This window comes from Neofelis nebulosa, chromosome 2 (genome assembly GCF_028018385.1).
Source record: "Neofelis nebulosa isolate mNeoNeb1 chromosome 2, mNeoNeb1.pri, whole genome shotgun sequence".
Classification (NCBI taxonomy): Eukaryota; Metazoa; Chordata; class Mammalia; order Carnivora; family Felidae; genus Neofelis; species Neofelis nebulosa.
In genome coordinates this window covers 203,755,090-203,782,356 of record NC_080783.1, presented here as the reverse complement: position 1 = coordinate 203,782,356, position 27,267 = coordinate 203,755,090, and the positions used below count along the sequence as shown (strand labels likewise).

Sequence of the window (27,267 nt, the reverse complement as noted above, 5' to 3'; positions counted from 1 at the left end):
TCTGACACATCTTCCTGAGACATGAGAGTGTCCAGAGCTGTGTGAGGGGCTTCAGCGGGTCTAACCTCCTGCCCCTGCTTCCTCCGTGGGCAGGGGCAGGACTCAGGTCTGCTGAGGGATGACTCAGGGGAAGCCTCAGAGTGGGGGGCACTTCCAAGGGCTATGGGGGTGTCGGTGCTTAGCCACGGAGCACTCAGGTGAGGGCATGGAGAAAACGGACCTTTCCTCTCCTCCTCACCCCCATTCCTTTTGCCCTCTTTTTCATTGGAACGCCCCCAAGTTTCCTCTTCCCTTAATACCTTCTGCTGGCTCTGCACCCAGCCACCTTTTCCTCTGAACAGAGATGAGCAGACCAGTTAGACTCACTGATGCTAAAGGGTCATGGCTACGGGGTCCCGGATGGGCACCCCAGAGGGGCTGAGTGGGATTTCAGTCACCATATCACGCAATGCAGGACGTTTTAAAGCGGGGGGGGGAGACTTTGGTCACCTCTGCAAATCATAAGTTATGGGCATCCACCCTTTCCGCCCACATGTAAGTCTGAACCTTTTGCCAAAAACACTTTTCCCAGACGCGAAAGAAAACCCCAAAGAGGAACCTAAACCATCACGCTGCGGTGCCGATCGGACGGGAGTACCCAGGCTCCCACCAACAAGCGTTTCAAAGAATGAGCCAGACGGTAAAGGGGGAAGTGAGGGGGCCACTGGAAACCTCCCAGGCTGGTCAGTCTTGGTTCATTCAATCCCTGGTCCATCGATTCTCCCTTCTCTCCACCTATTTAGCAAGAAACGCTGGGTGGTCCTTCTCGACAAGTGGGGGGTGGGGTGGGTAAGAGTGGGGCAGGACACTCCCAAGGCCTGGAGGGGACAGGGGAAGGCCCGGGAAGGCACCCCAGGGGGAGGCCAGAGGAGAGAGACGCAACTTTCTCACTTTGCCTATCCCGCTCAGAATCAGACAGGAACTTCCCCCGGGAGGAGGGAAACATTAAATAGCCATAATTTCCAGCATTTATGGAGGGCTTGACTCTGCACTAACCCTCTGCACTTGACCCTGCGTTAAGCACGTAACATATATCCTCGTTGAACCCATCCAACAAGCTTTGAATTGGCTACTGTTTGTTCTCCCCATTCTAAAGATGGGGAAACTGGGCTCAGAGAGGAGCAACGCTTTGTCTAAGGCAAGCCTCGAGAGGCTGCAGCCTGGGCTTGTAACCACAGTTTATGTTGCCTTGTCCCCATAGAACGCCTTCTTCTCTGCCACCCTCCCAGAGGGCCGTTGGCAAGGGGTCTCATGGTCCCCCTACAGCCTCTTCCGTGCTTACCCCTCTCTGGCACTGAGAAAACCAGACGCGGGGATATCTGCCGTGGCAAATGATGGGATTGGAGGCCCAGCCGAGTGGCCCATGCCCAGCAGGAGACAGACCGCTGAGTGAGCCCTTGCTGCACGCGGGCCAGCACAGGGCTGCGGGACAGGCCCCATTCGCTCTTGGAAAGCACCCTTGGAGGGCAGTGCTCCCAGACCCATCTCACAGAGGAGGAAACTGAGACTCAAACAGGTGAATCAACATGTTGGCTACAAAACCGCTTAAACCCGGTCGGCCTGACTCCTAAACTATGTGCAGGGTGGAAGGTTTGTCACTGGGTGGGCAAGAAAACTTGGTTTCTTGTTGCTGAATAGGACCTTACCCAGGCCAGACCCCTCTTTGGACCTCAGTTTCCCCTTCTGTATAATCAGGAGGTGGCACTCTCCATCTGCCAGCTCCATGTATCCTGCACGGGCTCACTGTTTTGGGTTCTCGAGACTTCCCAAGGTATGACGGGGTCTTACTCCCCTGCTAGTCCCACAGTTCCCAGAGCCCCTCCTTGCTTGGGGCTGGGGGGGGGGGCTTGCCTTTGGGAGGTGCTCTTTCAAGGCCAATGACAGAGGGCCTGGGCTCCATGGAGGGGCTAAAGCTCTTCCTTCCACCTCCCTCCTCCCTTCTTCTTATTTCTACCAGGTCGGCGGGATACTCAGCACCAAGCTGGGCACCAGGGCTGGCCCTGGGAGGCCAGGGCTCCTGGGTGGTTGCAGGTGGTCCCGGGGAAGACTCCTGGCAGAGGGGGTGTTTGAGCTCAGTTTTGAAGATTGGGTGAGACTCCCCAGCTCCCGGGGCGGGGGGGTGGGCACACACTGGGTGGTGGATTTGAGAAAGGTTCTGCCGATGAGGCATCTCAGGGGCCGGGAGTAAGGACGGGCGTATCTGCTGCCCGTTCCTCCCGCCCAGCCAAACCCTGAGCCCAGGCCTCAGTTTCCCCACCTATCGAGCAGTCTGGACTGGCTCAGAGGCAAGGCTGGGATCCGTGGAGGCTGCTCTCCCCTGCCTCTCAGAACCTTCTGGAGGGTCAGGTTTTCAGGCCCTGTTGCTCAGGGGCATCCTTCTCCCAGCTCCGCTCCCCTCCGTAAATTCCCCTACTCGCTCAGGTAACCAAGCAAGCCTCAGCTTTGATGCGGCCACCTCAAGGCCGAAGCGTCAATGGGCCCTCTATGTGACCAGTGGGGCCGCTGGGGGCCGCCAGCTGCCGTAGCGGGCGTGGGTGAGGCCTGGACACACAGTCCCACTGTGTGGGGCTGGCTCATGCCCGCCCAGACCCTGTGGCTGGTGGGGGGCTCCCAGGAATGTCTCCCCGGGGGGCACTTGGGACAGACAGGGTGGTCTGGGGAGACGGGTGTGTGCAGGGCAGCCCCGGGAGCCACCGTCAAAGGGGCCCAGCAGACGTGGCGCCAGCTAAGCACCATAGTGGACGCAGGATAGCTGGCGGTCGGTCTGGTCAGTCCGTTCATCTCCCAGGGCTGGGGAGGGAGGGGGAGGCTGCCATGGGCACACCGCTGAGGGTGACCAACTGTCTTGAGGTGCCTGGGATTGGGGACTTTCAGGGCAAAACCCAGGAGAGTCCCCTGTTGTTGGCCACTGCCCAGAGCTTAGGAAAGGACGGTGACTGACCTCTCTGGTCTGGGCAGCTTCCTCCCTGTCCGGTGACCTCTGAGTCAGACCATCCGGGCCCGATCTGCCCAGTGCCACCTTGTCCACCCTCCGCCTCCACGCAGCCCTGCCTCATGCCCAAGAGGCCGTTTTCCATTTCTCCCGGGCGTCTTCGGGGGGAGGAGCTGCGAGTCAACTGCCCACCCAACCGCGGCTTCGAGAACCTTGGCCAGACTGGAGGCCCGACAGACCTGCCGTCCATCCACCTCAATGCTTCCGCCGGCTCCCGCCATCCCGGGGGTGGGGGCGCCCAGAGTCGTCTCAGTCCTGTCTCCACACCTTTGCCCCAGGCCGTTCTCTCTCTGGGGGATGCCTTTTCCCCCCTTGTCACCTCTTCACCCCGCAAGACCCAGCCAGACCCAGCCGGGTTAGTACCCCTCTTCAAACTTCTAGACTTCCGTTCTTTCCCCCTTATAACATGGATCACCCACACCCCAGTGCAATTTTCAGCTTACTCATCTCTTTCCACACTGGACCTTGAGCTCTTCAAGGACAGAGAATCTGACCCAGGCACCCTTGTGTCCAAGATCCCAGCGCAAGGCCAGGCTCGTGGAAATTATAAGAACGAAGATGTTTGTGGGGCGTGTCACCCGGGCTAGGCGCCCTGTTCGTCTAATACTCTCCAGAGCCCCGTGAGGTTGGCATATAATCATCACCCCCATTTTACTGACGGGGTGACAGGTACAGAGAGGTGAGGTGACTTGTCCCCGGATGCGGAGTTAGCGAAGGAAGGGCAGAGTCAGGGTCCACAGCCTGAGCTTGAATCTGGGCTGTGCCCTCTACTCCCTGATAAGCTTTTGCAGAATTACTGGATAAACGAGAACCCCTGCCTCCCCAGGGTCTCCTAAATCCCGCATGTGGCAATTCAGGCTCATTTCCTCCAGTTTCCTCCCCAGAAGGCTCCCCTCCTTCAGTGTCCTGAGGGGAGCGCTTTTGCCTGCGAGGGTGCCGTTTAGGGGTGTGCTGCCAGGGGGGTGCCCCAGAGAAGGGCCTCATGCGCCGTTTAGCACAAGGGCCCTGGCCTTCAGTGGAGCTGCGGATGGGCCCTTGGGCATCCTCAGAGCCATCGCCTGCGTTTGTCAGATGGGGAAACCGAGGCCCGAAGAGAGGAAGGGACTTGCCCATAGATGCACGGTACGTCTGAGTCAGAGTTAGGTCTCAGGGTCTCCATTTGCCAAAGAGAAGAATAAATACCCTGTGTCCGGGTCTAGTCCCGGCAGACGAGGAGGGAGAAGGACGGAGACTTGCGGAGGGTGCAGGGGCCACCCCAGGAGGCCTCTCACGCCTTCCGTCCTGGTGCCTGGAATTCTGCCAGCAGCCTGCCAGCCTTTCGAGTTGAGCATTGCCCTCTTGCTTTCCTCCTCCCCCGATACTTCAGGGTGGGAACCGAACGTCTCTCCACCCTCTTCCCCAGCCTCTTCTCCAGAGTGAACTGAGGTGAGTTTGGGAACTGGGAATCCACGTGTTCCAAGGCTCCCCAGGGGTGGAGACGTCCTGAGAGCTGCTGAGGGACCGGGGCCCGAGGCCTGGAGTTCTGCTTTTGCACGGAATTCAGGACATCTGTGGACTGGGGTGGGAAACACGTGACATCCTTCCTTTCATGAATCTCTAACTAAAATTCAGCCTCTATTTCCACCGTGATTTTGTCGCCAGTGGAAATCCTAGGTGTGCTTCTGTCTCCTCGGGGCCCGTCCCAGATTATCCAGAAATAATGTTTCCGCTCAGCCACTGGGTTGTGGCGGCTCCTGGGCCTCCTGAGGTCTTTTCACGCAGCGTGTCACGACAGAGACCTCACCCCTTGCTTTTTTGTCGTTTGATAACCGTATTTCCACAGGTTTGGTTTCCTGCACTTAAAAAATGTGATTCTGAGAAGGAGTCTATAGGCTTCCTGAGACCCCAGAAAGATCTGTGACTCAGGATAGGTTGAGGACCCCACGTGGGGCAGTATGGAGCCCGGGACTTTACGGCCCAGAGGTTGGATGTCTCCGGGGACAGAAGTGGCAGATTGGGGGAGACGGATCCCCCAAAGTAAGCGTGCCGTAAACGGAATGTGGGAAATGGAGCTGGGCAGGAGAGAAGGGGTCGGTCAGAGAGTGTGGACGGACGCCTCGGGCCCCAGACCTTGAGCCCTCCCCGCGGACCCTGTCTTACAAAGCACATCTGTGTCCCTGTCCGTCAGGAATCCTGTCTGTGGGCGCACGTGGGGCCCAAAGCCGCCAGCTCTCCTCTCCCTCCCGCTCCTTGCTGCCGGCTGCCCTCTCTCTCTCGGGCTCCACGGCGTCAGGAGCCCATCTTCAGTGGCAGGTCCCTTCATCTCGTCTCCCCAGATTGCTTTGTTTTAAACTCTGCAGCCCTCCATCTTGTTCATGGAGGGAGAAACACTGATTACAAAGACCCAGCAAATGGTTTTTATAAACTCTTATTTTCTTGCCACAGACTGCCTTTAATTAGCTCCGAGGACTACAAAGGGGGATTGCGTTATAATAGGAGCAGTTTGAAGGAAGGCTGTCAGCTCCCAGACCTGAGGCTGCTGCTTGTCACCAGCCACAACCAGGTTTGGCGGGAGTGTATCCGCCTCAGAGGTGGCGGCCCCTCCTCCCCCCGCCACGACTCCGTCCCCATCTGCAGCCATGCAGCCGGCCTCAGCCTCTCTCTAGGGAGGAGGAAGGGGTCCCACCTCAGACAAGCCCTTGCAGAAACCTTTAAACGATAAGCACCCAAACGTGCCTCGGTCCCTGCCCGGAGCTGGCCGCCCAGGGACGGTCTCTGAGTCACTCCGTTAGCCAGCAGTGGGACAGGCCGATGGGCAGAAAGGCAGACAGACAGTCAGACCAACTTCGGTATCTCAGTTGACCACCTCAGCTGAGAAAAGGCAACCCCAGCTCCCTGAACCTTGGAGTCGCAGACCCCACGCAGCTCCTCTCTCTATTCTGGAGGAGACCCCGTCTCCGTGAGTCACCCAGAGGCACTGCCCTCCTGCACGGCCCATCCACAGCCTCAGACGATCGGAATGTCCCAACCGGAGGGGTCACAACAGAGAGGTTGTTACTTGCCTAAGGCCACTGGGCAAGGTAGCCACTGACCTGGGACGCAGGCTCAGGGCCACTGGACCCCCAGTCTCAGGTGCCACAGCCCCATCTGGACTCCTGCTGGGGGTTGGCGGGGGGTGGGGGAAGGCAGCAGGGGGTGGCCTGAGACCATGGCGCATCAGCCCTACGAGCCGGACAGAGGCAAGAAAAGTCTCCCCCTGAACCCTAGCCTCCATCAGCGGTCCCAAGTGGGGGATCCTGGAACCCTATCTTTTTTGAAGGACACAGCCCAAACCTCTGGGTCACTCACTCTAGGCCACGAATAGAGGCAAATCCAGCCAGAAACACTTTCTTCTCCTCTGTGACCAAGATTATAAACCTTCCCGGTCCTGCTCCCCCCGCCCCCCGACACTTGGCCAGTTTCAGCGCGCCCCAGAGCTATGCAAGCTCTCAACAAAAGCCCGTAGCCGTCTCTTCCCTCTGCTTCCCTCAGTCCGGGACGACTTGGAAAGCACTGGAGAAGTCCTCAGAAAGATCTTTAGATCCATGGCTCTTGACAGAAGCTGGTCTGGCTCTGGGAGGACTGAGTGTGCCCCAGAGCCCGCGTCTGCCTGAGCTCAGGGGGAGGGTCCAAGCTCTCCAGGTGGGCCAGGGGCCCCGTCAGTGAGGCAAGAAGCCTCAGGTCACAGGGACTCCCTCCATGTCCTCTCCACCCCAGGACCCTTCGAGGTCGGCCTTTGAGGTCTTGTGGTATCCATTTCCCCTACCACTTGCTGTCCCCACCAACTGAGGAGAAAAGTCCCACAGAAGTCCACTCCAGGAGACCACGGAGGCCACCAACCCCTCTTCCCACCTCAGGCTTTCAAGAGTCAGCGGATTTAGGTAGGCAGGCCGTGCCCTTGAAGGCAGCCAGGGTGTTCGGTGGAGGGACGCGGTCCGGGGCCTGGCCACAGCTCCCCACCCGAAAGGCTCAGCCCAGGGCCCTGGGCAATCGTTACTCACCGCGGATGAAGGTTGGCGAGTAGGTCGGGAAGGAATCGAAGATGCTGTTCGAAGCCATGCCCCTCTCTGAGGAAGGCGAGAAATCAGACCTTCAGGGGGTCGGGTTGGGATTGACTTGGTTGGCTGTTGTTTTATTTTTTCCTGGCTACTTTTGAAAATAAAAGGGGGGAGGGTGGTGGTGTCGCTTTTTGTTTGTTTTTTGTTTTGTTTTGTTTTGTTTTGTCTCTTTTTCCCCCCCTATTGCTACGAAAAAGAAAAAAGGAAAGAACGCGAGAGTGTGTGTGTGAGCGAGAGAGAGAGAGAGAGAGAGAGAGAGAAATCTCCAAGGAAAGTAAGTTTCTGTTTGTACCCAAGAATTTGGATTCCCAGTCCCACAGGAATGTCTAGCCACAAATTTTCAACAGAAGCGTATGCAGAGTGTATCATTAGATGGCGGGAAGGGGCCTTCGGCAGCCAGGGCGGAGAAGCATGTAGGGCAGGGAGAGCAGAGCCAGGCCCAGCATCAGCGCCACGGGGAATGAATGAATGAGGCTCACCCCCGACAGAGCCCAGGCTCCAGTGGGTGCGAGGGCGGCCCGGGGGTGGGGAGGACCGGGAGCCAACCAGCTCCCGCGCAGGGCCCTGAAGGCGGCTGAGGGCCTGGCCTTGTGGTTCTGTGGTTGAGGGACCAGGCCTTCACAGTGTCAACCCAACCTCAGCTCACAGGATACAAGAAGCCAGCTCGCGGCCTTGGCCCATTGGCTGGGCTGTGGTCACCTGGGCTGTGATGTCACGGCCTCTTAGAAGATCTTGTGGCTGCCTCTCTCTCTTTTTGGAAAAAAAGAAAAAAAAAAAAAAGAGGGAGAGAAAGAGAAAGAGAGAGAGAGAGGAAAAAAAAAAAAAAGTGATGGCTTTTATTTGTGGGGCTGGCCTCAGCACGCGGCCCAGGAGCAGAACCGAAAGCAGTTGGAGGGGGTGGCCGGGCGGTGGTTTGGATCCTGCAGGAGACTCATTTTTAATTAAGGCCAGTGTTGGCCTGGGCGGGCCCGGAGGCCCGAGGGCCCTCCCCAGACCCACCGGCGGGTGGCAGGGCTCTCCTCCGCGCCACCCAGCCCCTGGGCTGCGGCTGACGCCCTGCCACGGTCCACCGCCACCGTTGCCGGGGAGAAGCGTCCACATGTGTGGCACTGGAGGGGGATTTTATGGGACGTGGGATTAATACACAGGGAAATTCGTGGACTGGCCTCACCAGGGCTCACACCCCAGCGCAGCCTGCACGCCGAGGCCTCCCTTGTGAAAGCTGGCGGTGGGGGGCCCGTCCAGGCCAAGGAGCCCTCAGCAGGGCTCGGGTTCTGAGCCCCTGAGCTTGGCATTCAAAGCCCTTTGCTCATTTTGCCCGCTTTCATGTCCTTGGGGTTCTCTGTTGCAGCCTAATGTGCCTGGGCTTTCCGGCCTCCAGGGCTGGCCCCGCCCCGCCCCGCCCCGTGGCCCTTAATCAGGGCACTTTTTGAATCCTTTGTGGCCCAGGGGGTTCAAGGGATTCTGAAGTAGAAAAGACATGGGAAATGATTCACTTCTACACTTCTGTGTCCTCAGGTGTGTGTGTGTGTGTGTGTGTGTGTGTGTGTGTGTGTGGCGGGGGGGAGGGTGGTGGCTTTCACCATTTCCCTTGCAAGCTGTACTCGCCCATTGCATAGGTCAGACACTGAGGCGTAGGATGTTGAAGTCAGCTCGTGCAAGGCCACAGAGTATTGTAGTGGGATTAGAACCCAGCGTCCGGTTTATGAGCCTGGGCCTCAGCCATAGTAGCACACAGCACCCTGCAGCGCCCTCTAAACTCAGTCCTGAGACTCAGAAGCCCGGGCACTGGCCCCTGGTCCCTCTCAGGGAGCCTGAGTGTGGAGCTGGGCCCCAGCAACCATCCTCGGACTCACGGGAGTGTCTAGGCTGACGCAGACCAGGGCGGGCATCTAGAGAGAGGAGAGGCTTGTCCGAGGTCCCACGGAGACCTGTTTCCGCCCACAGCCAGGCTGGTCACTAGGGAGCAGGCCGCCCTCGGAGACTCGCTGCCTGTGCCTCATTTGGAACCCTGTGAAGGCTCAGTCTTCTGTCCCTCAATGGCAGAGTCGGTGATGGGTTGTCATTTCTCCAGGGAGGAAGCAGGTTTATGGTGAAAGCCACAGGGCTCTCGAGTCGGATTTGAGTTCCACCCTCAGCTCTGCTGAATCCCAGCTGCAAGGCCTGGGGCGAGTCATCTCCCCGCTCTGGGCCTCAGTTTCCTTCCCTATCAAATGGGGATAACACATTTCTCGGAGGGACAGGCGACTGGGTGAGGACACCGTAAACATTTCCTTGCCAGAGTCTCCGTGACGTAATTTGGGGTCTGTTATGAGTAGGCCCAGGTAAAGAGGCCTCAGTCACATCGGAGGGCAGACTGCCCCCACTGGAAACCCACCAGCTGGCCTGGCCTGGGCAGGGCTACTTGAGTCAGGAGCACACAAGGGGCCCCAACCTCCTGGTTACATTTGGAGCGTTTTGGAGTCTGCCGCGTTGTGAAATAGACCAGAGACAGACACGGCAGGAAAGACCCTCTTTAACCGAAGTGGAAACTGAGGTCCCCGGAGGGGCAGAGACTCAGCCAAGTTCACCCAGTGAGTCAGTGGAACCCTGGCCCCCTGCTTCCCAGCCCGGGAGCTCTTTCTCACGTACCAGCACCACCTCCGGTTTCTGTCATCCCACCCTACACGCTTTGCTGTTTTTTCCACGTGTAAAAGTGAGTCCCCCTATAATACCTGTAACTTGGTCACCCTGAGGGACTTCCCCTTCCCCGGAAAGCTGAGCCCGGGCCCAGGAATGGGAGGAGGCCCAGGAAGCTGTACCGGGCCCAGGGGCACCTCCGCACGGGGGGGTGGTTTAACGCGTCCCTGCGACAATGCAGCAAGCACACGCCGGGTACCGCGCTTGGTCCTGCCCTCGAGAGGCTTAGAATCTCCGCGTGGCCCTCAGAAGCATGTGCCAGACTGAACGAACCTCTGGAGGCCGCTGGGGAAGCAGAAAGAACATTCCTGGAACCTGACTTTGGAATATTCCTGACACCGCGAGATTGTGGGCGAGCGGCTTTATTTTTCCGAGCCTGCTTCCTGGCCTGTGACACGGGGCCAACTGCAGTACCTACTTGCAACTGCAGAGAAGATTAAATGAGAAAATACTGTGAGTGTGCCTGGCACACAGTTTCTCAGTTTCTGGAGTTCCCTCCTTTTAGCTCAGACTGCGCACTCCCTTGGCGTGCCGCGGACAGCTGGGTTTCCTCCGCGCGTTCGACGGTCTTCCTCCTGTTCTGGCTGACGCCAGCCCAGAAGGCATCTCCTACAATTTCTTCTTTAAAGAATGGGGATGTACAGATGCATACGAAGCCATCAGCACCCAGGAGCATCTAGATTTTGCTGTTTCCCCCCCGATCTTTCACAATGTCCCACCCATATGAAATTCAATGTATTCTTTAAAAAAATTTTTTTCTATTTTTATTTTTTATGCCTGCTTATTTTTTGAGAGGCATAGAGAGACAAAGCCCAAGTTGGGGAGGGGCAGAGAGAGAAGGAGACACAGAATCCAAAGCAGGCTCCAGGCTCTGAGCCGTCAGCACAGAGCCCGACGCGGGGCTCGAACTCACAAACCGTGAGATCCTGACCTGAGGTCGGACGCTTGAGCCACCCAGGCGCCCCCAAATTCGATGTATTCTTAGCACCTTGCCTTCACCAAGTCTTTCCAAGGTATTCAGCCTAGTTTCCTAGAAAGAGACGCTCCTGCTTTGCATCGTATCGTCGATGACTTCGCATCGCTGCCAGTGAGGGTCCCATCGGAAAAACAGAAGCCACTTTGAGTACTGGAAACAGAGGAAAGTTAATTCGGGGGTCGCTGGCGACACAGGTGATGGAAGAGCTGAGGAGCCAAACACTGACGGTGAGGAGCCCCAAGATCAGCCACAGCAGGAAGCCGCTGCCACCCTTTGGCGAGAGAGACGCGCAGGGAAAGGTGTTGCCAGCACGCCCTCCCCCACCTGCAGAAGCAGAACGGAATGGCATTTGCTGGAGCCACAGAGGAGACTCAGCCGCCATGGCAATGTCCCCGAGACAAATAAGACGGGGGCTCTCTCTTCCTCCCATCCTTCAGTGTCCTCCCAGTGCCTCCCATTGGTGGAGCGGAGCTGGAACCAGCTGACTTGGTGGAAACAGAGCCTTGCATTATGCAGCCAAATGGGGGAAGAGGGTAGAATGGATCTGAGGGCAAAATGGCCCCCGGACCGGCCTAATAGCCAATGAGATTTTGTGACCATGAAAACCCAACTGGCAAGAAAGGGTTTGAGAACAAACCCGACTGCTGTTTGGCAAGTTGATGGCTCAGTGGGTTGGTGGGAGCAGAAGGTGTGGATTCCAACCAGGGATCTGCTAGCCAAGGGGATCGATGGGCATGTAACACCAGAGACGCTAGGAAACCCCAGGAGCTGGTGACATGGAGAATAGTTAAGAAAGCACCTACTATGAGTGGTGATGAAATCTGTTTTCTCAACCCGTGTGAACAGCTGGTGCTTCCACAGTAACCTTGGGCTGCTGTGACGGTCGATTATGCCATCAGTCACGGGTACTGGCCGCAGGGCCCGTCTAGGAACTTTGCAAAGATGGCACCCTCCCTGTACCCATTGGGCCTTCCCAACAACCCGGAGGATAGGGGCAGCTCCCTTCACTTTTCTGATGAGGAAAAGACGAATCCCAGGCATTGACCCCCAAGTTCTAGCCTTTCGAAGTCAGCACAGCCAGCTTGGACGAAACGGGCAGCGGAATGGAGGCCGGCACTGGTCTTAGAGTTCCAATTCCGGCTTTCCACCGGTGAATCACAGTGCTGGGCTCACGGAAGGCGCTGGAGAGACGTCTGCTGCAGGCTGCCCGGGAGGGCGGGGGGAGTGGAGGGGGGCAGGCTCCACCTTCAGGCCCCTGCACGGAGTCATCAAGAAAATGTTCCCCTCCCTCCCGGTGCTCCCCAATCTCCGCGGGGTCCACCCCCTGCCGTAGCGTAGACCCACATTCAGGCTGCAGGACGAGGCCACCCAGGGGTCAGGATACCCAGGCCAAGTCAAAAGATCAGTAGCTAAGGACCTACCACTCGGCAGGCACATGCTGAAAGCTAGGTGAAGAGACCCACCCGGGGTCATCCACTCTGCGGGTGGAGGCAGGATTCAAACCAGCCTGCCCTCCACCTGCTCTCTGGGCTCCTTCTCCCCTCCCCACCCCCAGCCTCTCTCTTTCCTGTTGTTTGTTTCATAAAACTGCTCATGGTGCCCCCTCAGAACCAAACCCCTCCCGTCCCCTCCTCCCCCTTCCTGCATCAGCCCCCTTCTCCAGGGCCCCCCTGTGCTGAACCGCTCACTGCCACGTCCGTGTAGTTGCAGGGTATAGCCTAGGCCGTATGTTCAGCTGTCTTTATCCCTAGCACCTGCCTCACCCAGGACCCCCGCCGCTCTTCTCTTAGCGTTTCCTCCTGCCTGAAACTCTACCCTAGTGCACCTTTGGGTCGGGATACGTCGCAGTCGTGAGTCCTCTGTTACAAAGGCGGACGCGACCGGGTCGGGGAGCAATGGGGGGCCCGAGATGGGTTAGCCGCCTGGTCGGTGGGGGGGGAGGATCGCAGGCTGAATTCCACCCCAAACGGGGCCGGGGCAGGCACCCCTCTCTCTGGTGAGAGCGTCCCCCGTGCCCCAACTATGCCATCTCTGCTGCTCCCCCATCCCACTCCCACCTACACACAAAGCCAACCAGGCAGACACAGCAGGGATGCTTCTCTCCCCATTTCACAGCCAGGAACACTGAGGCTCGCGGAAGGAAAGGTCTCACACACCGGCCGCTTGGCGAGAAGGGGATTCAACAGCAGGGGTGCCGCTGCCATGTCCCCCAGCCCCAGGGTCCCCCTTGACCTCCCCTCTCTCCCTCATGTCCCGTTTGGGGAGGTCCAGGTGCTGGGGACTTGGAGTCAGAAGAGCCAGGTTTGGATCCCAGCTTTGGCAACTTCCCAGTCCCGTGGTGTCCGTTGATCCTGTGAGCACCTCACCGCCCTGACCTGTAAAATGGGGAAAATCAAAAGCCCCTCTTTCCCAAGGTGTGTAGATAGAGGGGATCCCCGGGAAGGGTTCGCAGCAGGCACCGGGCAGGTAAGCTGCTAACACGGAGAGCCCTGGGCAGCCAGAGGGGTGGGAGGGGGGCCTGTGTGGAGAGGAGGAGGGGGGAGCTGGCAGTGGGAGGGCGCCTGTGGCTGCCCCCAGGAGAAGGGGGGTCCCAGGGTCCTGAACCTGGGTCCCAGGCTGCAGGACAGGGCACTGGAGAGGTCCCTCTGGCCACAACACATCCTCCCGGAGATGCTGGTCGGCCCAGAGGCCTCTTGTGTTCCTCTGAGACCTGGAAAATCTTGCCCATAAGACGCTGCCCTCCCTCAGCATCCCGGGCCCCTCAAAGGAAGAAAGGAAACCCCAAACTGCAGCCCCTTTTGGCTCATAAAACCATCTTTCTCTGGGTCTTTCGGTGGAATAACCTATTTTTAACATCAAAGAGCTCTGCCAGGGGCCTAGACCTGCTGAGGGACCAGCTTTGTGTGACCACAAAAGGGCGGGAGGCGGGCAGTCCTCACCGGCTGGGGCGGGCAGGAGGGTGGCAGGAAGGGTGCTCCCACCCGAGGGCTGGCAGAGGGGGGCCTCGGAGGGCCGCCAGCCGGGCTTCCTCCCTTCCCATTCAGTGAGCTTCTCTGGGCCCGGCCTGTGCCCCCCGCGCCTTCTCCCCCCTCCTTCTTGCACATTCTCCCCACAAACCGAATAATAACAACCATGACAATAATCATAAACTATTGCTCACCATGTGCCAGGCATTCTTCCAAGAACCTTATGTAAATTAATTCACTTAATTCTCATGGTAATCTGATCATTTCACAGATAAGCATCCTGAGACTCACGGAGGTTCATGGACTTGTTCAAGTTCAGCCCAGAGGGGTGGAACCAGGACTTGAACCCAGATAGTCCATTTCACCATTATTTAGTCTCACTTTACAGCTGAGGAAAAGAGGCTCAGAGAAAATGATGGACTTGCTCCAAATAACCTGGATGAGAAATGGTGAGGTCAGGGGGCTCCCGGGTGGCTCAGTCGGTTAAGCGTCCAACTTCAGCTCAGGTCATGATCTCCCAGCTCGTGAGTTCAAGCCCTGCCGGATCTGTGCTGACAGCTCAGAGCCTGGAGCCTCCTTCGGCTTCTGTGTCTCCCTCTCTGTCTGCCTCTCCCCCTGATCGTTCTCTCTCTCAAAAATAAACATCAAAACATTTTTGAAAAAAAGAAATGGTGAGGTCAGGATTCACGACTGGGATCTCTGACCCCAGACCCCTGCCTCTGGGCTCCTAGAGCGTGGCACCCTGGACCTCGGTCAATCCTCTAACAGATGGGGTGTGTGTGGGCGGGATATTCCCATCATACTAAGAAGGAAACTGAGACCCAGAGGAAAAGAGACTGCTCTGTGCTACAGAGCTGGGAAGTGGTGGAATTGGGATTCCTGAAGCCTTTTCAGCAGACTCCACCATCCACCCTGCCCCCCCTTCTGCCCTGCCCCCGGCCCCTGCTGCTTTCCTTAAGGGGGCTGGGCCCCTGGGGAAGCCAGGATCGGTTGTAAATTTTAAAAACTGATTTGGTCTTAGTGTTATCTCACCCCCCCCCCCTTTATCTCGTTCCCTTTCTCTCTCTCTCTCTCTTGCTCTCTCTCTCTTGCAATCGTAATGACCCCGTTTGCAGGGGTGTGCCGGCCAGCAAATTTGCTGACCCAGGCAAAAGGAAGGGGGGGTGTCATTATGTGGTTGGGAAATGGTGGGGCATTTCGTATGCCACCGATCTAGCATCCCAGGAATTTCAGAAACCCTCAAGGAAATTAGAGAATTAGCTACCATCCCGGGCTGTGGCTTCCTTGTCGCTGTGTGTGTGCATTTTCTTGACTTTAAACTAGGGCACTTGGAGCATCTGTACATAAGGGGCAGCGTCCCAGGCAGAGGGGCTTTCTGAGGTAAGGAGAAAGCCTCTCCAGCCAGTGAGGCTATCGGCCGAGGCTGACACTTGGGGGGACCAGGCTCAGAGAGGGGCAGGAACTTGCCCTGGGCTACATAGCTAAGGTTAAGATCTACTGCATCAAGTGACTCACAGCTTGAGTCACTTTCTGTGATGCCAGGCTCTACAGGCAACTTGCTGTGTGGAACCAGAGGAGTTTTCTTCCTTCCCTGGGTCATTTCTCCTCATCTGTGGAAGGAGGGAATGGGATTATGGTCTTAGTTTCAGCTCCCCCAAAGGCAGACCCCGAGTCTCAGGAATACGTGTAAGCGGTGTATCCGGGAAGTGATCCCAGGAAGCAGGGATGAGGGAGGGGAGAGTGACACAGGGAAGGGAAGACAGCCCATCCGTGCGACGTGCAAGGGCAAGCAGCCGCCCTGGGCACCTAGAGCTCTGCCCCACCGGGAATCCTCTAAGGAACTGGCTGGAATACCATGCAGAACTGCTACCCCAGGGGCGAGGGAGCTGGGGTATGAATCCACCAGCGCGCATCTCTCAAACGTTGAGGGTCATTCTAGGGATGATGAATCTCTACCAATTCTTGCTTCTCCCCCGCGGGCAAAGCTCACTCAAGGCTGGAAAACATCCTCGGGCCAACCTGTCCTGGAAGGGAGCGATCTATTCAGACCAGTGGGTGATTTCTAAGGCATCTCTTGGCTCTCATAGGCAAGGATTCGTGGTTTCACGTGCACCTTCACCAGTATCCTCTCTTATCCCTCCTAAACTGCCATGACATCAGGGAAATGATGTGTTGGGACAGTTAGTGGGGTTCAAAATCGCTCCCTCACCACTTGTCCCAGGGCCTGAGATTCCCCTATCCGTGCTTCGGCTGTTAGCCACTGGTTTTTAAATAGTATCTGGCAGAACCCCTGGTAGGCAATAGCTTGGGGTGCCCCTGAGGAGGGATGTGCCAAGGATTAGGCTGAACGGGGGAGAGGGGACTCTGTTGTGTCCACTGTTTCTACCAGAGAAGTCTGCTTTGTCTGTCTTTTTATTTTTATTTTGGCTTTTATTTTTTTCTTTAAAGTTATAAATGCTCATGTTTAGACAGCCAAATGTTTCTAAAAGACTTTCCTTCCACTCCTTACAGAAACCACTTCCAACTCCTTTCACTGTTTCTTTTAGTATTTATTCCATTTCTCAAAAAAACATGCTTACCAAGTTCATTGTGATTTTTTAGTCCTAGGCATTACCTGTTGACCTTCCACCATGGAAGAGGGTTTGGCTCCCTTCTGTCTGGCCCTTTTCATACCATGTACCCTTTCCATCCACCCAGGGTAGTTATTTTAGTTTTAGATTAATTATTTTATTAATTGTATATTTTTATTTTAGATTAATGACTACTATTTACTCTATTACTATTTTATTTTAGATTAATTATTACTATTTGCCTTTTTACAGCTGGATTTTTTTTTTCACAGCTGAGTTATATGTATGCTTTGATTACATTTCCTTGCTTGCACAGCTTTTTGTTTTCCCTGGAGTTGTAGTTTGTTTAACTTTTCATTTGCATAATTTTCTGTGTACTTACCACTGATTCATCCCCAAACTCTCCATGAGTAGTCCAAATCTCCTATTAGGAAATTCACTAACAACAGGTATTTTGTTTATTTTAGTTTTTGGAGTCCTCTTTCCTGGAACCCCCTACCTACTCCAGTCTGGACTGGTTGCTCTCTAGCCTGCTGCTCAGTTGTCAACCTGGGATCTTCATTTACTGGAATTCTCTTTACCCCTCTTACACTGAAGCCCTTGTTTTCTGGATTCTTTCTCTTTCTTGGTTTACTCCTTTTGGGGGAGAACATCTTCCAGTAGCTTCCTGAGAAAGGGTGCATGGGAGGTAGATTTTATTTGTGAGCTTGTTACATTTGATGATAACTTCAGTCATACTTTATGGATAGTTTGAAATAAAATTTCCTTTTCAAAGGTATTTTTCCATTCTCTTTTTGCTTTGTGTGCTGCTATTCATAAGTCTGATGACATTCTAATCTCTGAAAATAACCTATTTTCTCTCTCTCCCTGAAGGCTTTGAAGACATTCTCTTTGTCCCACGCATTCTGAAATTCCACAGTGAGATGCTTTTGTGTGGTTCTATTTTCATCCATTGTTCTGGACGTTGAATCAGCCCTACGATCTGGACATTCACAGTGATCATTCCCAGGTAGTTTGCATGGATTATTTCTTTGATCATTTCCTCCCTTTTTTTTTTGGCTGTTCCCCCTTTTTGTTGAGCTTTCTAAAATTCTAAATTATTTAAGAGTTTAATACCTTTTAAAATTCGCATTCTTTCTTATTTTCTCTTTCTTTAGGTTGTGTGTTTTAATCTTTGGGGGGAAGATATCTTTATCTTTTTCTTTCAGTGTTCCTATTGAGTTTCTCGTTTCTGTTATAGTAATTTGAATTTATACTTTCTGGGTTCTAATTATTGCGTTTCACAGCTGCCTATTGTTATTGCATAGATGTGGTACCTTCTCTTATCTTTCTGAGGATATTAGTGATAGAATTTTTTAAAAGATTTAAACTCTCTGCCTAGTGGGCTTCCTTTAAGTTACTTATTTTATTTTATTTTATTTCATTTTATCTTTTATTTATTTTGCCTTGTCTTTCCCAGTAGAGACTTTCTTCATATGGCTGATGATCCTTCTCCATATGCTCTATTTAATCGTGGGGCACTAAACTCTGATGGGAGGCTCTGTATAATTGTGTGGGACGGCCGACTCTGGATTTCATATAGAGGGAGGCTGGCTTCGTCATTTCCTCATTTAGTATCTTTAGATCTTTCCCCTTAGTCTGCTGAGATTCCCTACGTTAGATGCTTCTAATGTGCTTGGAGGTTATTGGAGTGGCTGCTAATGTTTTGGGGAAAAGAGGGTTCTCAATTCACATACGTAATGTTCCCTTGATCCTTCATTTTCAGTGTGGTGGCCTCTGCCTTTTACGTGGCTGGTGGTCACCTCCTGTCCAGAGACCCTCTGCTTTTTTTCTCTCTCCTAAAAACAAGCCTCAAATATTCCACTGGGGTGAGGGAGAAGATCTGGGGGTCTAACTACTTCCTGCAGATTTTCAAATATGCCTCCTGTTCTCAGTTCCTTCCTCACCTCCATTTCCAGACACATGGCTTGTGCCCAGTCGCTATTTTGCCGGGTAAGAGGTCGGGCTGCTTTCTGGCTTTCCCCACTGCTCTATCTGTGGCGATGCAGTCTCCCAGGTCTGCCAAGACAGTGACTTCTCACACAGATGCTTTCCAGGTTCCTACGCTCTGTTACTGTTATCTTTTCTTCTTGTTCTCCTTGACCTTGTAGGCTCAGGCCTAAAAATCCTCCCAAACTGAAAAACGCACCACCATCACCCAGCTAACTAACAACACTCTATACGTAGGAAGTGACGGTAGATGTAAGCCTTTAATCCACTCCTTTCTGTTTTTTAGATCACGGGGGACGATTTGGTTTGGAACGAAGATTCCGGATACATCTTGTTTGTGTTTGTGAGGACTCCGTTTTTAAAAGATGCAAATACTCCCCAGATAAACTTATAAATTATACTAGCAAATCCAATCAAAACGCCAACAGGATTCTTTACAGAACCTGAAAGACTGTTCCTAAAGCTCCTGTAGAAGAATAAATGGCCAAGAAAAGCTGAGAGGAGTCTGTAAAAGGGGAACAAGGACAGGATCACTCTGCCACACACGAGCATCTAGGATGTTACAATCCTGAAGTCAGAGAGGCACCAGCACGAGACTGCACAACCAGCCAAGGAGTCCAAATAAAGAACCCAGAACCTGATGCCGCTGTAAGGGTGCATCGGTCAGGATCCCGCAGAAAATAGATGGGGCCTTAAGGAAGCAGTTTTTCACAGAGGTGAGGGCAGGGTTAAGGGAGCCAGCTAGGGGTCCACCAAGGTCCCAGCGCCGACGGGAAGCCATCTTTCAGCCTGAAGGGACAGGGGAGGGGAGACGGTGCAGGAACTCTCTGCTAGCGGGGATGACTCAGAGAAGGAAGGCAGACCCTTCCCAAACCGTGGCTGGCCGGACCAAGGAGCACCTCCTGCCAGTGGCTCCCACTGACTGAGCCCAGCCGGGAAGCCAGAGGGTGCAGAGTCCAGACAAGGCAGGCCATCGGCGTCAGCCTCCAGGTGCACAGAGCAGGTAGAGAGAGGTGGGGAGCAGATCTGGGGGGGGGTGTGTGCGGAGAATAACCAATGCACGTGGAAATAGCCAACCATCTACTAGATACTCTACTGAGTTCCCACAGACAAGGCAAATATCCCAGCTCCCAAAGCGACTCCATCAGACGCCTCCCCCCCGCCCCCTTCTGTGAATGACACTGCCATCCACCCTGTCCCCACACTGGATCCTGGATTTACTGGTGGCCTTACCCTCAAAATAACCCTCCTACCGCCTCCTGTCTGGTGGTTGGAGCCACACTTCCTCCACCTGTCAGCCAGAGACGTGGAAAATCGGGGGGTACCCCGCCCCAGCTTTTCACAGCTTCTCATGTCTGACAGGAAACCCTGGTCTTTCCCTCCGCCCATTCCTCCGAGCTCCAGCCTCCCAGACCACGCACGGTGTTTCCAGCGCTCCAAGCCGCTTCACATCTCCGTGACTTTGCCCCTGCGTAACCTCCCTTGGGAGGCCTGCCTCCTCCCTGCCCCGGCTTCCTGTGGAGGGCCTCCTCCAGACTCCTTGCCCTCTCCGTACTTCTAACCGAGTCTGTTCCTGTGTCCAGCCCCTTCCACCAGTCCGAGCTTGAGAAGACAGGGAGTGGGTCCCCAACTCCCAACACAGGCATCCACGAATGTTTGTTGAGTGAAGACACGATTGACTGACCCAACAAGGGATCCGATGAATGTCCCGCTTTTCTGAAACACTGAAGAAAAGGGAGCTCGGGTAGCTGGGCTGGACGTTCCTCTCATTTACCCAACAGCTACGTCCTGTGCACCTACTATGTGTCATACCCTAAGCTCGGTGCTGAGGATACAACACTTACCACAACGGGTATGATCCCGCCTCTCGTGGGACCTAGAGTCTGAGGGAGGAAACAGACACTCACCAAGTGATTTCACCCAGAGTTATTTTATTTTAGTTATGAGGGCTTCATGGGTGCAGTGACGGTCATACTTCAGGGGTGGTGTGGGCCCAAGTGTGGGGGGCAAGGTCTGGGCAGAGTGGGCCTGGTGGATGAACTTCATGGGCAAAGGACAGAAGAGGGCAAGAGGCTGGTCTGGTTCAGGAAGTGATGGGAGGTGCAGCCCGGGGGAGAGAGGAGTCGGGACAGGCAGGCAGGGGCCAGCTGGGGGGCGAGGTGTGTGAAAGTGACCACAGGTGAGAAGAGTGGTGACAAGCCTTTGGGCGAGGGTGTGACATGGCAGGGACACACTTGCAGAATCTCCTCTGGGGGGATGGCAGGCTGGGGTCGTGCAAAGCTGCGGCCCCTGTCGCTAAGCACAGGCCGCATGGGGACCCCCACCTCCACTCCCTTCACCAGCTTCTGCTGGTGGCTTCCTGCTAACGTTAGCCCTGGGGTTCCTGTCCCAGCCACCCTGGAGATGAGCCCATCCCCTCTGAATCCGCCCCCCCTTCCCAGCCACCCCTCCCGAGGGCTTCCCTGAAGGCCCCATGTCCTCGGAGAAAGGGACACTTTCCCAACTCCCCACCCGGGCCAACCTGGCTAGAGTGGGCTGAATGGTGGTCCCCAAGAAGATATGTCCATATTCTAATCTCCGGAACCTGTGATATTACCTTATGTGGGAACAGATGTGATTTAAATTAAGGCCATTGTCTGGGATCCTCCAGGTGGCCCTAACTGCTGTCGTGTGTGTCCTTGTAAGAACGAGGCAAGGGCAGGGGCGCCTGGGTGGCGCAGTCGGTTAAGCGTCCGACTTCAGCCAGGTCACGATCTCGCGGTCCGTGAGTTTGAGCCCTGCGTCAGGCTCTGGGCTGATGGCTCGGAGCCTGGAGCCTGTTTCCGATTCTGTGTCTCCCTCTCTCTCTGCCCCTCCCCCGTTCATGCTCTGTCTCTCTCTGTCCCAAAAATAAATAAAAAACGTTGAAAAAAAATTTTGAAAAAAAAAAAGAACGAGGCAAGGGCAGGCAACATGGAAGAGAAGAGGCAGGGATTGGAGGGTTGTGGCCCCAACTCAAGGAATGCTGTTGGCCACCAGAAGCTGGACGGGGCACAGAAGGACTCTCTTCTAGAGCCTCTGGAGGGGGGACGGGCCTGCCGGCCCCAGTCTTGGACTTCTGGCCTCCAGCACTGGGACGGAAAACACTTCTGTTGTTCCCCCCCACCGCTCCCTAGTTTGTGATCATTTCGGTGGCCCCAGAAAGCTGACATGTAGCCAAGACCCCCTGGATGGCTGCGATCCTGGACTGGCTACTCGGTGTTCGGCCGAGGACCCAACAGCATGGACGTCCTTTCCAGAATGCCCAGCACAGAGCTCATGCCGTAGCTCAATACGCTCATTGAAGCGAACTGAGGTGAATTTGCGAGTAGACAGGCATGGCCTTGTCACCCTGGGTTCAAGCTGCACTCTGGGACACACCCCTACCTCTGTAAAACAGAGGTAACAGCGCCCATCTCACAGGCAGCGTGGATCCAATGAGGCAGAGGATGAAAAGAGCCTGGGCCCTGAGGAGGCCACACCTGCTGCCAGGCTCCGATCACCCATGGCATCTGACATCACAGGGTTTTACCTGCGCCACGGGCTAGCTGTGCACCTAGGGCCGGTACCTTAACCTCTCTGAACTTCTATTCTCAGCCGAGGGTCAGGAAGGCGTCAGGGAATTGCACCGGGGCAACTAGTTGGCAGGCAGTTTCAGCAGGTCCCGTATGCCCCAGGGATCAGGCCCACAGGCTCAGACTTGCCCATCAGCCCTCCCCGGGGGGCCGATCCCTTGGCGTCCTTTCAGGGCCCATGCATCAAAGACCCTCAGAAAATGGTCCTGCCCCTGGGCTGGAAGGTACCCTCCGGGTTTCTTGAGGGGCTGCGGGGAAGTTGCCCCCCTTGATTCCCCGCCCCCTCCCCACCTCTGCCCCTCACACAAGGAGGTTGGGTTTCCCCCTTTCGAGGAAACGGATCAAAGCGCCTGAAGTTACCTCCCGAGAGGCCTGGGGCAGGACGGGAGAGCTGATGGTGGGGTGTCGAGCTCTCTTTTCAGTGCATCATGTGCACACACATGTTATCAGCCCTCCTCTTCACCCTCACCTGCGGGCCAAGGTGGTACAATCTGTGCCCATTTAATAGGTGGAAAAACAGAGGCTCAGGCCAGGCAAGTCCGTGACCCTGAGGGCCAGGGCCACAGCGGAGCTGACTCCCTGCCCTGGCCCAGGACTAAGTCACTCCTCCTCTGCTTTTCTCCCTCTAGTTATGCTCCCCTCCCTTCCCTGACTACAAACGTCGGCTAAGTTCAATGCCGCGCAGGTGGACAGACGAAAGAAAAAGATGTGGAATTGCCCCAGTCCTATTACCCAGCATTAAGCCCTGTCAGTATTTGGGGACACAGCCTCCTCTCGAGTCAATGTCTGTCTTGTTCTCTCCTTCCTTTCCCCAAATGTCGTCATCATGTCTAAATGTTCATGAACCTTCTCCCGTGTGGGTAGATACTGCTGTTCAGCTGGCATTCTTTCCCCGGTTGCACAAGCTTCAGGGGGGGTCTGGGGAGCCCTGAAATCCACACATGAAATCATGGGAAATGCGTAGAAGGGTCCCTCGCTTCCATAAAATTCCCCAAGGAGCCTGGGGCCCAAGGAAAGATTAAGAGGAAGAAGGCCCAGCTCACAGACAGGAGCTGTCCTGTGAAAGGCTAACCATTTGAGCCCACACTGGGGGATGGCCACCCCGGAAAGCTGGTCTCATTTGTGCTAGAGGCGCCTCTGCAATAAGGGCCTCGATTACACGGGTGTTTTGGGGGCAGAGGTCTGTGACCCACGTGTGTCTGGCGTTTGTGAAAACAGATTCCCAAATTCCCAGCCCGGCTTCTACCCGCCCTTGTGTGAGAAGCCTCCAAAGGGCCCTCCAGCTGCAGCCTCCTGTGCCTGGGAATGTTTGGAAAGCGCCCACCGCTCTCTGAGGCGCCCTTTAGCTTTGAGGAGCCCAGGAGGCATGTCCTGCCCCCTGCCATGTGGCTCCTAGGGTGGGGGGGCAGTGAGCCGGAGGGCAGGATGGACCGCTTGCTTCCTCACAGAGATTTGTCTAGACCTACGATGTACCAGGCGCAAATCTCCGTTCTAAGAGCCACAGTGAACAAAATAAGGTCTCTGTCCTCCGGGAGCTGGGTTCTCATCGGGGAGACAGATGGTTAACGAACCAAGCCACCCAGGCACCCCCAAAATTATGGTCGTTTTTACATTAACAAGGGAAGGGGCACCTGGGTGGCTCAGTCGGTTGAGCGTCCGACTTCGGCTCAGGTCAGGATCTCGTGGTTCGCGAGTTAGAGCCCCACGTTGGGCTCTGTGCTGACAGCTCGGAGCCTGGAGCCTGCTTCGGATTCTGTGTCTCCCTCTCAATAATAAATAAACGTTTTGTTTTTGTTTTTGTTTTTGTTTTTTTAAAAGAGCTAATGTAAACGTGTGCTGGGCCCAGTGGAGTCCTGCTTCCGGGAAGCTATAGCAGGAAAAGGCTCTGGACCCATGCGTTGCCAGATTTGACAAGTAAAATGACAGGATGTGGGGTGCCTAGTGGCTCAGTCAGTTAAGCGTCTGACTCTTGATGTTGGCTCAGGTCACGAGCTCGGGGTTGGCGGGTGGAGCCCGGCCTCGGGCTCCAGCTGGACGTGGAGGCTGCTTGAGATTCTCTCTTTCTCCCTCCACCACTTGTGCTCTCTCTCTCTCTCTCTCTCTCTCTCAAAAAAAGAAAGAAATTAAAATTAAATAAGTAAATTAGAATATAAATTAAAATAAAAGTACAAGATGCAAGATGTTGCATGGGACATATAAAAAAATGATTCCTTGCTTATCTGAAATTCAAATGGGCATCCTGTATTTTATTTGGCAATCCTTTCTGGGCCTGGACCGGGGACAGGTGGTCCTTGCAGCAGTAAGGGGCAGTTCTAAAGACACAGCTGATGTCCCCTGCACAAGCATTTGCCCTTAGTCCTTGGGTGGGCAATGGGGAGCCATGCAGGGTATTGAGCAGGGGGCCCCAGAGGCTCCGATCTGCGCTTGAGCAGAGAGTTACTTGGGTGGGAGGAGGGTTTGGGTGGGAGAGGTAAGGGGACACCTGGAGGCAGGGAGATGTCCAAGAGGGGGTGCCGAGGCCGGAAACAGGACAATGCTGTGAGAAAGTGGGGGCTGGAGATGAAGTCAAGAGGCATTTAGGAAGCTGGGAGTTTGTGGCCTGGAGCCCGGGGGTGGGGGGGGTGGGGGTGGGATGGCGGTAGGATCATGCGGCGGAGCTCATCGAGTCCAGATTTGTGACGGTCCAGGCTGGTCCCGCCGTGTCTGAGCAGAGGAAGTGTCCAGCAGGCAGGTAGGCATACAGCTCTGGAGCCCACAGCAGACCGAGGAGGCGTGTGGTCATCACCTGCCCGCACGTGGCCATGGAAATGCCGGGTGTGAAGAGATCCAGACCGAGGGCAGGAAGCTGGGTGCACCGGCCTGAGGGACGGGGAGGGGAGGGGAGATGAGAAAGTGACTGGGAATGCGGAGGGGGTCCAGGGCAGGGTCTGGAGGGGAGGTCCCATCAATGCCGGCAAATGCTGCAGGGAGAACCTGAGATAGGACCGTTGGGTTGTGGGGCCAGGGATGCTGGGGACTCATCAGCTACAATTTCAGGGGAGTGGGGTGCAGGAAGGGCAGGAGAGGCAGCAGAAGCCAGACCAGATTCACTTACTCATTCATTCATGGACTCATTCATCCTTTCGGGCCTGGCGCAGAGAGGAAAATAGCCTTCCGGGAGCCAAGGGCCAGAGGGCTGGAGGGGTGTGACCAGGGGATGGGGGGAAGGGGGACCAGGAGGGGGATGGCCTAGAGGAAAAGAGGGTTCAATGGGAAACCAGGCGGGAGTTGTCTGGGGCGGCATCTGGAAGCAGCCTAGATAGCGGGGAGTGGACGGAGGGGCAGGCTCTCCTGGAGGGCTGCAGGGAGGCGGTGTCCTTTGGGGATACCCAGATTCAGGGCAGGTGGGAAAAGAAATTTCCTGAAGATCTTGACTCTTCAGAGAGCTGGTGAACCATGGCCTGGGAGACCCAGGACGCTGTGGCAAGGTTTGGTGTGGCGGGGAGAGGGGTTGCAGGCCCAGGAAGTTCTGGTGACCAGCAGGGGAAGTCTGCCCCAAAGAAGGCAGAGGCTGGCTTCACGAGTCCCAGAGCCCCAGTCTGCCCCTTATCCTGCCAGATTCTTTCTGACCCTGCCCCCCCCCCCTCCCAAATCCCTCTGCTCTCTCGCCCTCTCCCCAGCAGACTCTGCACCCAGTAGGCGGTAGAAATGACTTCCTCTGAGGTTTGACCACAGAACTACCTTCCCGGCCTCAGCCCTCACCCATGGGGCCCTACCCCGCATTCCGGTGAGTGGACAAAGCAAGCCGAGGGGAGGCAGCCGAGAGGGTGGGATTTCGGGCAGGGGTTGCAGAGGCGAGAGGACGGTCTTCCCAGCATCTCCGAACCAGCCATTCTCACGGTGTTAGGGCACTGGGCCTCCTGTAATCCTGGGGCTGGCCACTTTGGGTCGCCTAATGACAACCCCCTCTCCATCCCGGCCAGTGGGGCGACAGGAGTATTTCCAAGGCAGAGCAGCCTTGAAGAGCAGCGAGAGAGAAATCAAGACACTCCCCTCGCCTGCCCCATCAGCTCTGCACATTGAGGCACATCAGATAAGCTTCTTGTCTTGTATGTGGTCGAGGTGTCAGACGGGCTGGCTGCTGTCTGCTTCCCTCCGTGGTTCTCACGGCTCAGCTGGGCCTCTGGGAAGCCCGGGGAGGGTGTGGGCTGAGGCCACTCGCTCTTGGAGCCGGGGCCGGAGTGAACTCCTGGGCCCCGTTGCAGGCCCAGAGGATGCAAACTGCCCGGCCCTCTCTTGGTCCACAGTCTCCCGTGGCTCCCTAGGACCGGTAGCATCACCCCCACGCTCTTCAGTCTGGAAGTGGAGGCCTTCCCGGTAACCCCCTTGCTATGTCTCATCACCCATGTTGCACTGGGAGGACGGAATACTCTGCACTTTTCACTCTGGAGCTCAGTGTTCACGGGGATTTTTCCTCCTTGCTTCTGCATTGTCTGAATCCCGTTCATCCTTCGTGGCTCTGCTTCGACGCCCCTCCTCCAGGAAGTCCCCCAGCTGCCAACCTGATTCTTTTATTCCGCTGTGCTCTTAGCAGCCGAGATGTCAGCCTCCACGTCTGTGTCTCCCCTTAGCGCCCGGCACAGCGTGGTAGGTAGCGTGGGTGTCAGCGAGTGCATTCAGTGGCTTTGCTACCTTGTTCGGATTTGGCTCGCAAATATTAAGCGCCTGTTAGGTACAGGCCTTAAATTTCACATACCCAGTCTTCTTTAATATTTGCATGAGAAGGTGGTGGTATCGGTATCACCGGGTCCATTTTCCATGTCAGGAAACAGAGGCTCAGAGAGGCTAAGGGAATGATCCATAGTCACACAGCAAGTATCAGAGTTGGGATTACTCTGAGCCCCTCCTGAGTTCAGAATCTGGGTGTTTCTACTCCGCGCTTTGTCCTTCCAGTGGGATCACTCCATGGCTCTTCTATCCAAAGGGGTCTTGGAGGGAGCAGAGAGGAGAGAGGTTTGCTGTTGGTTCCCTACTGACTTTGCTTTCAACCTGCTCTTTCTTCATTATTATTATTATTTTTTTTTCTTATAACAAAAGAAATCTATGTTCAGGTCTGGCTCTTTAATCCAGTGCTCTTTCCAAGACACTCCATTCACTGCTTCTCTTCCAGGTGGAGTGCCCGAGCTACAGAGGAACGGAAAGCTCACCTGGTCCATCCCCCTGCCTCCAGTCAGGACCCTTGGTCATTTCAAGCGAAAGAACCCCCAACTGTGGCGGCTAATACTAGGTGGCAACTTGGCTAGGACAAAGGACCCAGACATTTGGTCAAATGCCTGCCTAGATGTTGCTGGGGAGGTCGTTTTCAGATGACACTGACATTTAAATCAGTAGCCTTTGAGTAGAGCAGA

General features: G+C 55.4%; 1 protein-coding gene across 2 annotated transcripts in view; it reads right to left on the bottom strand.

The window, feature by feature from the left end:
- RUNX3 (RUNX family transcription factor 3) overlaps positions 1 to 7,592 on the bottom strand; it is a 59,580-nt gene extending 51,988 nt beyond the window's left edge. Inside the window, exons 1-2 of one of the 2 annotated variants that reach the window (XM_058718604.1) lie at positions 7,400 to 7,592; positions 7,051 to 7,198 (exon numbers count right to left, since the gene is read on the bottom strand). In XM_058718604.1, coding sequence (XP_058574587.1) covers positions 7,051 to 7,108 — 58 coding nt within the window. In that variant the 5' untranslated portion in view covers positions 7,109 to 7,198; positions 7,400 to 7,592. The remainder of the gene's footprint in view (positions 1 to 7,050; positions 7,199 to 7,399) is intronic. The other variant, XM_058718605.1, reaches the window with a different exon arrangement.
- Positions 7,593 to 27,267: the final 19,675 nt, after the last annotated feature.